This window comes from Bufo gargarizans, chromosome 2, assembly GCF_014858855.1.
Source record: "Bufo gargarizans isolate SCDJY-AF-19 chromosome 2, ASM1485885v1, whole genome shotgun sequence".
NCBI classification, from domain to species: domain Eukaryota; kingdom Metazoa; phylum Chordata; class Amphibia; order Anura; family Bufonidae; genus Bufo; species Bufo gargarizans.
This window is the reverse complement of record NC_058081.1, coordinates 236,047,678-236,063,802: the sequence shown is the minus strand read 5'-3', so window position 1 is coordinate 236,063,802 and position 16,125 is coordinate 236,047,678. Positions and strand designations below refer to the sequence as shown.

The following is a 16,125-nucleotide window of genomic DNA, read 5'->3' as shown; positions in this document are numbered from 1 at the left end:
GGGGCAACTGTATGAATTTTATGCAGACTGGGGGCAACTATATTATATGTATGGACACTGGGGGCAACTATATGAATTTTATGCAGACTGGGGGCAACTATATTATATCTATGGACACTGGGGGCAACTATATTATATGAATGGACACTGGGGGCAACTATATGAATTTTATGCAGACTGGGGGAAACTATATTATATCTATGGACACTGGGGGCAACTATATTATATGAATGGACACTGGGGGCAACTATATGAATTTTATGCAGACTGTAGGCAACTATATTATATCTATGGACACTGGGGGCAACTATATGAATTTTATGCAGACTGGGGGCAACTATATTATATGTATGGACACTGGGGGCAACTATATGAATTTTATGCAGACTGGGGGCAACTATATTATATCTATGGACACTGGGGGCAACTATATTATATGAATGGACATTGGGGGCAACTATATTATATGTATGGACACTGGGGGCAACTATATGAATTTTATGCAGACTGGGGGCAACTATATTATATCTATGGACACTGGGGGCAACTATATTATATGAATGGACACTGGGGGCAACTATATGAATTTTATGCAGACTGGGGGAAACTATATTATATCTATGGACACTGGGGGCAACTATATTATATGAATGGACACTGGGGGCAACTATATGAATTTTATGCAGACTGTAGGCAACTATATTATATCTATGGACACTGGGGGCAACTATATGAATTTTATGCAGACTGGGGGCAACTATATTATATGTATGGACACTGGGGGCAACTATATGAATTTTATGCAGACTGGGGGCAACTATATTATATCTATGGACACTGGGGGCAACTATATTATATGAATGGACACTGGGGGCAACTATATTATATGAATGGACACTGGGGGCAACTATATGAATTTTATGCAGACTGGGGGCAACTATATTATATCTATGGACAGCAGGGATAACAGGGATATGTAGCAGAGCTAGGTCTGCGCTGGTACATTCTCAGTGATCGGTGAGGTGGGTATTATCAATATATGGCATATAAAGAATGGTGGAGAGATATTACAGGTGTAGGACTGAGATAACAGGGATATGTAGCAGAGCTAGGTATGCGCAGGTACATTCTCAGTGATCGGTGAGGTGGGGATTATCAATATATGTCATATAAAGAATGGTGGAGAGATATTACAGGTGTAGGACTGAGATAACAGGGATATGTAGCAGAGCTAGGTATGCGCTGGTACATTCTCAGTGATTGGTGAGGTGGGGATTATCAATATATGTCATATAAAGAATGGTGGAGAGATAGTACAGGTGTAGGACTGACATAAAATGGATATGTAGCAGAGCTAGGTATGCGCTGGTACATTCTCAGTGATTGGTGAGGTGGGGATTATCAATATATGTCATATAAAGAATGGTGAAGAGATAGGGTAATACACTGATATGTGGCCGAGTTCCATATAAGCTGGGTAATAGGTCAGTGATAATATCAGACACCGGGAAAGCTGGGTAATAAGTCTATAAGACTTATTACCCAGCTTTCCCGGTATCAGATATTATCACTGACTTATTACCCAGCTTTCCCGGTATCAGATATTATCACTGACTTATTACCCAGCTTTCCCGGTATCAGATATTATCACTGACTTATTACCCAGCTTTCCCGGTATCAGATATTATCACTGACTTCTGACTTATTACCCAGCTTTCCCGGTGTACAATATTATTACAGACTTATTACCCAGCTTTCCCGGTGTACAATATTATCACTGACTTATTACCCAGCTTTCCCGGTGTACAATATTATTGTACACTGGGAAAGCTGGGTAATAAGTCAGTGATAATATCTGATACCGGGAAAGCTGGGTAATATCACTGACTTATTACCCAGCTTTCCCGGTATCAGATATTATCACTGACTTATTACCCAGCTTTCCCGGTGTACAATAATATTGTACACCGGGAAAGCTGGGTAATAAGTCAGTGATAATATTGTACACCGGGAAAGCTGGGTAATAAGTCAGTGATAATATCTGATACCGGGAAAGCTGGGTAATAAGTCAGTGATAATATTGTACACCGGGAAAGCTGGGTAATAAGTCTGTAATAATATTGTACACCGGGAAAGCTGGGTAATAAGTCAGTGATAATATCTGATACCGGGAAAGCTGGGTAATAAGTCAGTGATAATATTGTACACCGGGAAAGCTGGGTAATAAGTCTGTAATAATATTGTACACCGGGAAAGCTGGGTAATAAGTCAGTGATAATATTGTACACCGGGAAAGCTGGGTAATAAGTCAGTGATAATATCTGATACCGGGAAAGCTGGGTAATAAGTCAGTGATAATATTGTACACCGGGAAAGCTGGGTAATAAGTCAGTTATAATATCAGACATCGGGAAAGCTGGGTAATAAGTCAGTGAATATATCTATCTATATCTAGCACAGATCATATGGCTACTAGCTAACATGCATTTGGGCTGTAGTGATTTATTGTTTTTGCTGCACAGAATGGGTTTGTAACACAGGTTTTATGTGTAAGTGTATTAGAATGCAGGACAGCCACAAGTTACTCCATTAGTTCACTAGCATTGGTCAGTGGTCACTGAGTGATTCCCCAGCAGGGGGAGGGGCTTTACATACTCTGCAGGCTCCATGTGGATGACTCATCCACATGAACGAGCACGGACTGAGCTCTGAGGGTGAGTCATGAGGAGGCGTGGCCTTCACTCAACTGCCTGAGAAGCAGGAAGTTATCAGGACATCTACTGCTGGTAAGATTGAAACAGCAAAGTGGGACAACCCCTTTAAGGTGTTTGTTTACGCATTTGTGCTATACACTAGCAATTCAGGATGCACAATAGCCAAAGATACATAAAGGAATCATTCCAGCCCTATATTCCATAATGACAATCTTTTTTTTATTATTTTATGAATGTATGCCAATTCATTTATGATACTGATTATTAACAGCTTTGTAATTTGAAAAAGAAACCACACCATTTAACACAAATCGTAACATAGATTTTGATAGCTGAAGAATCCAAGGTACCAGAGATTTCAATAAAGCACCAATGGTTTCATTTATGTCATTAATAGGCGACGTTTTGGCCACGCAGGGTCTTTTTCAAGCCAAGACAAAAGCAAATGTATGTCTTTTTCTTGGAAAAGGCCCTGTGTGGTCAAAATGTTGTCATGTGATATAAATAAAAGATTAGAGTTTTAATGAAATCTCTGGTGACGTGAATCCTTCAATCCTGCAACGAGGTGGGGGACTGCTCCAAGCTTCCACAGAAGCAAACAGACCGTGCACAAGGGCCAATTCATCTCGGTTAACGCAATAAAGACCAAGTACTGTAAATGTATGTTTTCTGGCTGTGGGCTTTAATTCTACACTGTTGTAAATGTATTTTGCAGTGCTAAGGCCTCTTTCACACTTGCGTTGTCCGGATCCGGCGTGTACTCCACTTGCCGGAATTACACGCCGGATCCGGAAAAACGCAAATGTACTGAAAGCATTTGAAGACGGATCCGTCTTCAAAATGCTTTCAGTGTTACTATGGCACCCAGGACGCTATTAAAGTCCTGGTTGCCATAGTAGTAGTGGGGAGCGGGGGAGCGGCATACTTACAGTCCGCGCGGCTCCCGGGGCGCTCCAGAGTGACGTCAGAGCGCCCCATGCGCATGGATCATGTGATCCATGCGATCACGTCATCCATGCGCCTGGGGCGCCCTGACGTCACTCTGGAGTGCCCCGGGAGCAGCACGGATGGTAAGTATGCTGCTCCCCGCTCCCCACTACACTTTACCATGGCTGCCAGGACTTTAGCGTCCCGGCAGCCATGGTAACCATTGAGAAAAAGCTAAACGTCGCATCCGGCAATGCGCCGAAACGACGTTTAGCTTAAGGCCGGATCCGGATCAATGCCTTTCAATGGGCATTCATTCCGGATCCGGCCTTGCGGCAAGTGTTCCGGATTTTTGGCCGGAGCAAAAAACGCAGCATGTTGCGCTATTTGCTGCGGCCAAAAAACGTTCCGTTCCGGAACGGAAGACATCCTGATGCATCCTGAAGGACGGACTGTCCATTCAGAATGCATTAGGATAATCCTGATCAGTATTCTTCCGGCATAGAGCCCAGACGACGGAACTCTATGCCGGAAGACAATAACGCAGATGTGAAAGAGCCCTAAGGCTACATTCACACTTGCGGATTCAGACACGGATCCGTTCAGATTATACAACCGTCTGCATCCGTTCAGAACGGATCTGTTTGTATTATCTTTAACATAGACGGATCCGTCTTGAACACTATTGAAAGTCAATGGAGGATGAATCCGTTTTCCAGATTGTGTCAGTGAAAACTTACATTGTGTGCCTGGACGGATCCGTTTGGCTCAGGTTCATCAGGCGGACACCAAAATGCTGCAAGCAGTGTTTTGGTGTTCATCTCCAAAGCGGAATGGAGACGGAACGGAGGCAAACTGATGCATTTTGAGCGGGTCCTTTTCCATTCAGAATGCATTAGGGCAAAACTGATCCATTTTGGACCGCTTGTGAGAGCCCTGAACGGATCTCACAAAAGGAAAGTCAAAACACGGGTGTAAAGGACACTCTGAGTGATTGGGCATCAACTTAGCAAATGAGGTTCAATGTGGATAAATGTAACGTTTTGCATCTTGGTAGTAATAATCTATGTGCTTCATATGTCCTAGGGGAGGTAACACTGGGGGAGTCACTTGCAGAGAGGGATTAAAAGGGTCTAAAAAAGATTAAAATAATTACATTTATTTAGTCTTGAGAAGAGACATTTAATCGGGGACATGATTAACCTATACAAGTACATAAAGCTTTTCCATGTAAAATGCCCTCAAAAGACAAGGAGGCACTGCCTCCGACTGGGGAAGAAAAAGTTCAGTCTCCAGAAGCGTCAATGTTTCTTTACTGTAAGAACTGTGAATCTGTGGAATAGACTTCCTCAGGACATGGTCACAGCAGGAAGAGTGGACAGTTTTTTAAAAAGGGGTTTAGACGAATTCTTAAAAGTAAATTACATTTCCTTTGAAAATGTGTAGAAATCTGACTCACTTCCTTCTGGGATTCGAGTCCCCTCCTATCCCTTGGCTGAACTTGATCGACTTATGACTTTTTTCAACCGCATTAAGTATGTAACTATGTAAGAGGAATCTACACAGCTGGAGAAGACAGAATTGGCTTATAACTGTTTCTGTCTTCTCTTTTGCAGCCTACTGTATATAGTGGTCAGTAATAACTATACTGTGAACAGAGGTAGCAGAAATGCCCCATAGTATGGCAGAGGTGTTGATAAGCTTTACCAGTGACTGTCACAACAGGGGACGGTTTTTCAACTGTAACAGATGTCTGAGTTACAGCAGAAAACTGAAAAATGTATTACTATATGAGCTGCATACTACAATGAAAAAAATAAAATAAAATAAATGGTATATATATTTTGTTTAACCATTTAATAATCAGAGCATTTCAATCCTAAATTACCAGATAGCCCAGTTAACACAACAAAGGCAAAAATAACAAAACATTGTTAAATTTCTAGACAAGTGGGGCAAAATATCAATAACCAAAGGCTACATGTACACAACCGTATGTGTTTTGTTGTTTTGTGGTCTGCAAATTGCAAAGAAAAACGGGTGACATCTGTATGCCGTTTTATTTTTTTGCAAATCCATTGTAACAATGCCTAAAACGGACAAGAATAGGACATGTTCTATTTTTTTGGCGGGGCTACGGAACAGACATACTGATGCAGACAGAACATGGTGTGCTGTCTGCAGTTTTTTGCGGACCCATTGAAATTAATGGGTCCACATCCTATCCGCAAAAAAAATGGAACGGAGATGGAAACAAAAAACATTTGTGTGCATGTAGCCAAACTGGAAGTTCAAGACGCCAAATTTCCAAGTATTCCATATCAGATTGAAGCTTTATAATAAACTTAAAGGGGTTGTCCCATGAATAATCTATAGTTTTCAAACCAGCACCTGGATCTGAATATTTTTGTAATTGCATGTAATAAAAAATGTATTGAAACTGAGTTATTTAAATAACTCTATCTGTTTGCCCTTTTTCTAGTTCCTCTGTCCTGCTCAGCACATGCTCAGATCCATCCTTCAATTGTCACTAGCTGCAGCAGACGGGACACACCCTTTGTGAAAGGATAAACCCTCTGAGCTGCCAGCTTAGAGAAAAATAAGAACAACTGAAGCAATGAATGTGGACATCTCTGGATCCATTTAAGGTACAAGGCTGGATCTAGGTTTGTTAGAAAGTGACATGTACTAGATTATGCTTTTTTTAATTTTTATTAATCATGGGATAACCCCTTTAATGTATGGTTCAAAGGGTCCTATTTGTCTATAGGACACTAGAAACTATCAGAGCAAGAAATCAAATACTGTCCCTGCTCATCTTCCCTATATAATTAGGGCAAAGGCTGTGAACCATTTTTAGTTGGAAACAATATAATTGATGACTATATATAGGCTTGAATGAATTGGGTTCAGATTGCTATATCCGAACCTGATTCATTTGAAAACATTGTTTACAATATCTCCTCCGTGGTGCGCTAAAATGTATGGGCTCTTGCTTTGTTTCTGCACATATAAATGATTTAAATTACTTTTCCAAAATCTCATTAACGATGCTGAGTTCAGCTTTGGATTCTGGAACAGTAATTTATGTGCAGAAATGAATTGTAATATCATAGATATGAGACAAAGCAAGTCTCACATTATTTGCAGTAAGTTTTGTCAGGCATCAGAAGAGTGCAGGCTCGGAATCGCCCAATGGGCCCCTGAGGAAGGTGGGCCTCTACTCCCCCATCCTCTGCACAAGTGGCACAAGATACAACAGACTGATGCATCAGGTGGCTGAGATGATTTCTAGGTATAGAGTAAGGCTAGCCAGTATTCTCTTTCCCCAGGAAACTGCCTTCATAATTATCTTGAGGGTCTTGCTGTTGCTGTTTGGCTAGTAGTATTTGCTTGTAGCTTTAAAGTGGGCCCCCAAAAAGAATTTTACTGGTGGGCCCTAGGTCACCCAGTCCGACACTGGCAGAGCCCATACATTTCAGCGCACTATAGAGGACATATTATAAACAAAGTTTTCAAACAAATTTGGTTCAGACAGAGCAATCCGAACCCAATTCGCTCAAAGCCTAATTATGTTCTTATTGGATTGTATTACTATTAAAACATCACTTTTATGTCTTCGATTAAAAATCCAAAACATGCCAAACGCCCTAGATGATACAATAAATACACTAAACATGCACAAAAGCAAAGCTTTCTGTTAGTGCCAACCAAACTGCACTCCACAGCCTGACCAATGCTAGCATTTGCCAGAATAATGTATGATCATTCTTGTTGGTCCAGCATACCCCAGAAATTCTGAAAGTGCTACTGTTCACTTTCACATTTGGTCATCTGGTCTCTGATACACAGCATAATTAAAATTCACATTGGATTTTTTGTATGATGCCTATAGCCAATATATGACAGAAAATAAACATACTGTATTTTGACACTTAATAAATATAAATCACTGGTTCTTTAAATGACTTGGGAACTATACATAAAGGGCTTTATATTCATCACTAATCACTATGGAAACTGGAGGTTTTAAAAATACTATTTTTATTTGATGTCTTAAGATACATTTGTTAATCATGATATGGTACTTCTATGAGGTCAAGTCTATCTCACAATATTATACTGTATTTTATACGTCCTTCACCTATTTACTAGTTTTACAGAATAGGCTGGAGAATGTCTAGTAACTCCGTAATAGGAGTCTGTATTGTGTAACATTTAACCCCTTAAGGACGTAGGATGTATCGGTACGCCATGTTTGCCGAGTCCTTAAGGACCCAGGGCGTACCGGTATGTCCTAACTTTAACCTCTTCAGGACAAATGACATACCAGTACGTCATGTTGTTCTGGTACTTAAGGACACATGACGTACTGGTACGTCATGTATGGTTCCGATCACCGCCGCCCAGCGGGCGGTGATCGGAACCTGGTGCCTGCTCAAATCATTGAGCAGGCACCTTGGCTAGATGCCCCGGGGGGGTCCTGTGACCGCCCCATGTCGGCGATCGCAGCAAACCGCAGGTCAATTCAGACCTGCAGTTTGCTGCGCTTTCTGCAGTTTCTGATCCACCCGAAAATATAGATTTTTAACCCCCCCTGCACCCCTGAATGATTTTATGTCGGCGGGTGGTGCAGGGGGGGTTGCAGGCGGTGCGGGAGGTGGGCAGTGCGGCAGGCGGGATCGCGATCCCCTGCCCGCCTCCTCTTGAATATTCATTGGTGTCCAGTACATTGCTGACACTCTGGTATAAACGGCTGACATCTGTGCTGTGATGTCAGCCGTTTAACCCTTTCCGCGGTCCGTATGGACCGTTGTATGGAAAAGGTTAACAGTCAGGGAACTCCCTCCCTCTCTCATCGGGGGGCTCCTGTGCCTTTGCAGCCCCCAAACAGGATGGGGTCACAGAGGGGGAAGGTTCCCATGGCAACAGGACGCCTTCTCAGGCATCCTGCTGTCCATGGTGCTGAACAGATATGTGCTAAAGGCATAGATCTGTTCAGACAAAGTGTAAGTAGAATGCAGTGCAATACACTATATAGTGTACTGTACTGTATTATACAGACATCAGACCCACTGGATATTCAAGAACCTAGTGGATCTGGGTAAACAAAAAATAAAAAAAAAGTAAAAATAAAAAAACACATTTATCACCGATTAAAAAAATAAAATTTCCTACACATGTTTGATATCACTGTGTCCGTAACGACCTGATCTATAAAACTGTCATGTTACTTTACCTGAACGGTAAACGCCATAAAAATAAAAAATAAAAAACTATGATGAAATTGAAATTTTGCCCACCTTACTTCCCAAAAAAGGTAATAAAAGTGATCAAAAAAGTCTATGTACGCCAAAATAGTACCAATAAAACCGCCACCGTCACCTCATCCCGCAAAAAATGAGACGCTACCTAAGATAATCACCCAAAAACTGAAAAAACTATGGCTCTTAGACTATGGAGACGCTAAAACTTGATTTTTTGTTTTTGTTTCAAAAATGAAATAATTGTGTAAAACTTACATAAATAAATAAAAAGTATACATATTAGGTATCGCCGCATCCGTAATAACCTGCTCTATAAAAAGATCACATGACCTAATCCCTCAGGTGAATACCGAAAAAAATAAATGGTGTAAAAAAAGCTATTTTTTGCCACCTTACATCACAAAAAGTGTAATAGCAAGCGATTGAAAAGTCATAAGCACTCCAAAATAGTGCCAATCAAACGGTCATCTCATCCTGCAAAAATTATACCCTACCCAAGATATTTGCCCAAAAACTGAAAAAAACTATGGCTCTCAGACTATGGAAACACTGAAACATGATTTTTTTTGTTGCAAAACTTACATAAATAAAAAAAATTGTATACATATTAGGTATCGCTGCATTCGTGACAACCTGGTCTATAAAAATATCACATGATCTAACCTGTCAGATGAATGTTGTAAATAACAAAAAATAAAAATGGTGCCAAAAGAGCCATTTCTTGTTACCTTGCCTCACAAAAAGTGTAATATAGAGCAACCAAAAATCATATGTAAACTAGTACCAACAATACTGCCATCCTATCCTGTAGTTTCTAAAATGGGGTCACTTTTTGGAGTTTCTACTCTAGGGGCGCATAAGGGGGGCTTTATGTAAGTTTTACACAATGATTTCATTTTTGAAACAAAAAAAAAATCATGTTTTAGTGTTTCCATAATCTGAGAGCCATAGTTTCTTTCAGTTTTTGGGCGATTAATTTGGGTAGGGTATGATTTTTGCGAGACGCGGCGATAGCTACTATGCATACTTTTTTAATTTACTGAAGTTTTACACAATAATAGCTTTAAAAAAAGAAAAAAGATGTTTTTATTTTTTGTGCGATTGTCTTAGGTAGGGGCTTTTTTTTGCGGGATGAGGTGACGGTTAGATTGGTACTATTTTGGTGGGCATACGCCTTTTTGATCGCTTGCGATTGTACTTTTTGTGATGTAAGGTGAAAAAAATAGTTTATTTAGCACAGTTTTTATTTTTTACGGTGTTCATCTGAGGGGTTAGGTTAGGTAATATCTTTACTGAGCTGGTCGATATGGACGCGGCAATACCTAATATTTTAGTTTTTTTCCCAATTTTTTTTTTACTTTATTTGGGGAAAATGACGTTTTTGTTTATTTTTACTTGAAACTTTTAATTTTTTGGTGGGAAAACTTAATTTTTTCAACTTTTTATTTTCACTTTATTTTTGTCCCACTTTGGGACTTCAACCTTTGGGGGTCTAATCCCCTTTACAATGCATTCCAATACTTCTGTATTAGAATGCATTAGCTGTATGGGACCCGATGGCACCGCCGCAACCTGTAAAAGCCGCAAACCGCAGGCGATCGCCAACATGGGGGGGGCAGGACTCCCCGCGCATTGACCCCGGGTGCCTGTTCAATGATTTGAGCAGGCACCTTGTTCCCATCACCGCCCGCTGTACCAGGACATCATGCCGTAACGGTACATCATGTGTCTGGAACAGGTTAACCCCTTCAACCCCGAGGCCTGTTTTCACCTTCCTGCCCAGGCCATTTTTTTTAAATCTGACATGCGTCACTTTATGTGGTGATAACTTTAAAACGCTTTGACTTATCCAGGACATTCTGAGATTGTTTTTTTGTCACATATTGTACTTCATGACAATAAAAAAATACCAAATTTACCAACAAAATGTAAAAAATTAGCAAATTTCTAAATTTCAATTTCTCTACTTTTATAATAGATCGTAATACCTTCAAAAATAGTAATTACTTTACATTCCCCATATGTCTACTTCATGTGTGGATAATTTTGAAAATTATATTTTATTTTTTGGGGACGTTAGAAGGCTTAGAAGTATGGAAGCAAATCTTGAAATTTTTTGGAAAATTTCCAAAACCCACTTTTTAAGGACCAGTTCAGGTCTGAAGTCACTCTGTGAGACTTACATAATAGAAACCACCCAAAAATGACCCAATTTTAGAAACTACACCCTTAAGGTATACAAAACTGATTTTACAAACTTTCTTAACCCTTTAGGTTTTCCACAAGAATTTATGGAAAATGGAGATGAAATTTCAGAATTTCACTTTTTGGGCAGATTTTACATTTTAATCAATTTTTTCCAATAGCAAAGCAAGGATTAACAGCCAAATAAAACTCAATATTTATTACCCTGATTCTGCGGTTACAGAAACACCACACATATGATCGTAAACTGCTGTACGGGCACACGGCAGGGCGCAGGAGGAAAGGAACGCCATATGGTTTTTGGAAGGCAAATTTAGCTGAACTGGTTTTTAGATGCCATGTCCCATTTGAAGCCCCCGATGCACCCCTACAGTAGAAACTCAAAAAAGTGACCACATTTTGGAAACTACGGGATAATATGCCAGTTTTATTGGTACTATTTTGGGGTACATATGATTTTTTTATTGCTCTATATTAAGTTTTTTTGTGAGGCAAGGTAACAAAAAAATTTATGTTTAGGCACCATTTAAATTTTTTATTTTTACAGCATTTAACCGAGGGATTAGGTCATGTGACTTTTTAATATAGCTGATTGTTTTGCACGTGGCAATACCTAATATGTATACTTTTTTATTTTTTTAACTTTAGCACAATAATAGCAGTTTTGAAGCAAAAAATAATCATATTTTAGTCTCATAGTCTGAGAGCCATAGCCTTTTTATTTTTTGACCGATTCTCTCAGATAGGGTCTCATTTTTGGGGGATGAGGTGATGGTCTGATTGGTACTATTTTGGGGGGCAAACGCCTTTTTAATCACTTGCTGTTGCAATTTTTGAGATGTAATGTTAAAAAATTCCTTTATTTTTATTTTTTTATTTTTTTTACTGTGTTCATCTGAGTGGTTACATCATGTGATATTTTTATAGAGCTGTTTGTTACAGACGTGGCAATACCAAATATGTATGTTTTTTTATGTATTTCACTTTAGCACAATAATAGCAGTTTTGACACAAAAAAGATGTTTTAGGGTCTCCATGTTCTGAGACACTGTTTTTTTTTGGGCGATTGTCTTAGGTAGGGGTCATTTTTTGCGGGATGAGGTGACGATTTTATTGATACCATTTTGGGGGGCATATGCCTTTTTGATCGCTTGGTGTTGCACTTTTTGTGATGTAAGGTGCCAAAAATGGCTTTTTTTTACACTGTTTTTTTTTTTTTTTGTTTATGGTGTTTATCGGACAGGGTGGATTATGTGATATATTTATAGAGCCAGTCATTACGGATGCGGAGATACCTAATATGTGTGGGTTTATTTTTATTTTTTTCAGTTTTTTATTATAAAATAAAGGGAAAGGGGCGTATTTTTTCATTTTTACTTTATTAATTTTATTACTTTATTATTTTATTAAAAGCACATTTTTTTTTACTTTACTTCATTTATGACATTCACTTTTGGGGGTCTGATCCCCTCTGCAATGCATTACAATACATCTGTATTGTAATGCATTGCCTGTTAGTGTATGACACTGAGTCATACACTAACAGGTTGCCTAGGAGACCCAGCCCGAGCCTGGATCTCCTCGGCTCCCATAGAAGGCAGTTCCCGATGTCATTCAAGGCATTGGGCAGCCTCTGCACGGCATCGGGCTGCCTTGTGTCGCATCGAGTTCCCGCCACAGCAGATGCTCTCCCTCACCCGACACAAACCTATTCTATGTCGCGGTCAGCGCTGACTGCAGCATAGAAGGGGTTAATCCGCTGGCATTGGCTTTTACAGCGATGCCGGCAGATACAGTGGTTGCCCGGCTACCACGGACTGCCGGGCCCCTGCAGTGATCGCGCGCCGGTGCCTGTGCGATCACTATGACGTACTATTACATCAAATTGCAGGAACTCAGTGGTTACCATGACGTTCCCATGACATTACGTCAACGGTCGGGAAGGGATTAAACGTTTAATAATTTGGTGGGGTTTTTTTTTGTAATGCTGGCAGTCTGTGTCAGCGGACCCACTCTCACGTATCGGTCAATCTTGTGTGTATGTGTGATTAGGAGCTTAGCTCAGCTCATTGTATATCTACTACCTTCAGCACTGAAAGTATTACACCCACCTGTTCTTGCTCTGTTTGCTCCTGTGATGCCTCATTTACAAATCAGTGTTTTCCATCAGTGATTTTGGGCCAAAACCAGGTGTGCATCTTTCCCTTATACCTTCTATCTGTGGAGGCTCCAGTCCTGGTTTTTGCTCACAAATTCGCAATCATTGATGGAAACCACTGACCAAATCACTGCAGTTTGAACTTGCTAAAAAGCTGTTTGTTCCTGTGTACCAACTGCTGCTGGATTCCTAGACTTTGCATCGTGCTTTCTACCCTGACCTCAGCCTGTTTCATGACTATGAGTATTGCCTGACCCCCTGGTGCCTCACATTGGTATTTTTATTTTTTTACAGGGAATCATTTTTAACAGTCTCATAATGTGCGTATATTTAATATATGATTAGGGTTTTATTACTTATTTATTATTTTAAAAATTATTCAAACTACAACTAGATAATGCATATGGTAGGATGGTTCAGTAAGCAATCAATAAAGATATCTGGAAGTACACTACACACAAAATAAGAGCAGGTTAGTCTGCAGCAGTTATTAAGCAAATATATGCACAAAACATAAGAAAACGCTACCCATTTCATTGCAAATGTATATAAATTAACTTAGATAATAGAAATAAGTTCTTACTGAATATCCATCTGAGTACTGAAACTGTGCTCTCGCAATGTCTTCTGCAGTCGGACTTAAGGGTTTTGGATCTGACATAGAGCGTTGCATAACCTTTGCAGATTTTGGACTTGTCGGTGGAATCTGCACAATATCAGCATGCGGCTTGTGAGTGCTAATGTCATCCGCAATTGTTGTATCATAGGGAACAAAAGCAGATTCTAGAGCTTTGCTAGGGGAAAGTGGAGAAATTGGTGAATAAAGAACTTTAGGAGACTTAGGAGGAGAAGGTGCAACCTGCAGGGATGTATCAGCCCGAAGATGAGAAGAATAACCTATTTCTAAAGGTGTTGGACGTCTTTTATCTTTTTGTGATATGTCATTTAGATATGGTGGACTCTGTATACCAGAATCAGTTTCTGTTTGGCAGCCCAAGCTTTCACCTTTGTAACTCTTTTCTGGAGCAGAAATATGTTTAATTATTTCAACTTTTGAACCAATTTTAGCCCTTATTGACGGTGTTCTTATTGTGCCAAGGGGTTCCGTTTGCACTGAAATTTCTGCAACAGTTTGCACAGCTATACTAGATACTTTGGAAAATGGTCTAGATTTATCAGCATCCGTGTTTCCATCACTGTATTTTCCTGCACGTGACCTTCTTCTTGATCTTGTGGGAATATCCCACTCATCTTGATCCTCATCATCAGTCTGAACACTTGTATCAATGCCTTTTTTGGATCTTCTTCTTCTGCCAGTATACCGATTATCATTTCCATCCTCATCATCAGTTTGAACTCCACTATCAACAATTAGTTTGTATGATCTTGCTTCTTCTTGCATATTTCCATCTATTTCATCATACATACCACACAGTCTAGGCATGGAACTTCTTTTTTTAAGCTGCCTTTCATCATTAATATCCACATCTTTTAGTGACAATTCTGAAACAGAATTTAGTATTCCAGGTCTTGAAATATATTGTGGACCGCTATCTGACTGTACAGCATACCATGCATCACTTGGTGTCATTTCTATTCCTGCTACTGCTGATGATGTAGTTGCAGTATGATCACCAGTCCAGAACTGTCCTTCCTCTGGTGCTGAATATTGCCCTTCTAAAATCACTTGCTCAGTGGTGGTTTGAGGTGGCACATTTTCAGAGTCATAACCATACTGGTACATTTGCAGTATTTTTTGTTCCTCTAATTGCTGATGGAGTTGCTGCTGAAGTTGCTGAATTTGCTCAAGATGTAGCTGTTGTTGAGCCAGGGTTTCTTGTCTCATCATGAACTGAGCTTGTCTCTCTTCTTCCTGTTGATAAAGCAGGTGTTGTTTCATTGACTGTAATTCTTCAAGTTTTTTTTGAACCATAAAAGTTTCTTGTTCTCTGAATCTTTGAATTTCCTGACGTTCCCATTCAAGCTCCTCAGCTAATCTCTGCTGTTTCAGTTTTTCCAGCTCTAGAAGCTCACGCTGTAAATGTAGCTGTTGTTGCTTACCATCATCAGATGGCATTATAAAGGAAGACTCATCTTCAGCTATTTCTGAGAAAGTTTCTGATTCTGATGTCAAAATGGAAACAAGTTCACTTTGTGCACTTGATGCAACATCCACAGGAAAAGCTTGCAAAGTACTATCAATCACAGACATTACATCTGTACCATCTCCCACTGTTGATGTTAATATGCTATATGTTCTTGGCAGTGGCTGAGTTTGGTTTAAACTTGAGAATGAAGTAACTGCATCAGTAGTAATAAATGCAGATAAATCTTTTGCTGTTGTACTGAATATAGAGCCAGGTTGTGTGGTGATTGCAAAAGTTGAAGGAATTGGACTGGTAACTGATGAATAAACAACTCCATTAGATGACCGTAAAACACTTCCCATAACATATGGTGGGACTATAGAAGCAGTCATACGTGCTTGTGAATACTGTGGAGCACTTATCCCAAGGCCAGAAATGACTTGCCGTGTCTCTGGGTAAGAACCTGTAGTCTTGGTTTGGTAATCCAAAGCCTCACCTGAAATTATAGGGGTACAGTTATAGTCCATTTTCTAAAAACAGTGATGTTTGGTGGTTTGGGCGGCATCCAATCTTGATGAAATACATGGGTAAAATTGCATGCAAATCTCCAAGTTAATGATTTATTTGAACAAGAAGCAAAATTAAATTTGGAACATGCAGCCACATGCATGAACCCGTGAGCAAAACATACAAATAATAAAAAAGGAAATAAAATACAAAAAATTTTGCCACAATGTGCCACAAAAATAAATAAATGAAAGTAAATT

At 39.8% G+C, this 16,125-nt stretch overlaps 1 protein-coding gene across 1 annotated transcript in view; it reads right to left on the bottom strand.

The window, feature by feature from the left end:
* Positions 1–16,125, bottom strand: part of PCLO (piccolo presynaptic cytomatrix protein) — a 195,719-nt gene that overhangs the window by 107,155 nt on the left and 72,439 nt on the right. The window contains exon 4 of the mRNA XM_044277162.1: positions 13,855–15,854. Within this exon, the coding sequence (XP_044133097.1) occupies positions 13,855–15,854 (2,000 nt within the window). The remainder of the gene's footprint in view (positions 1–13,854; positions 15,855–16,125) is intronic.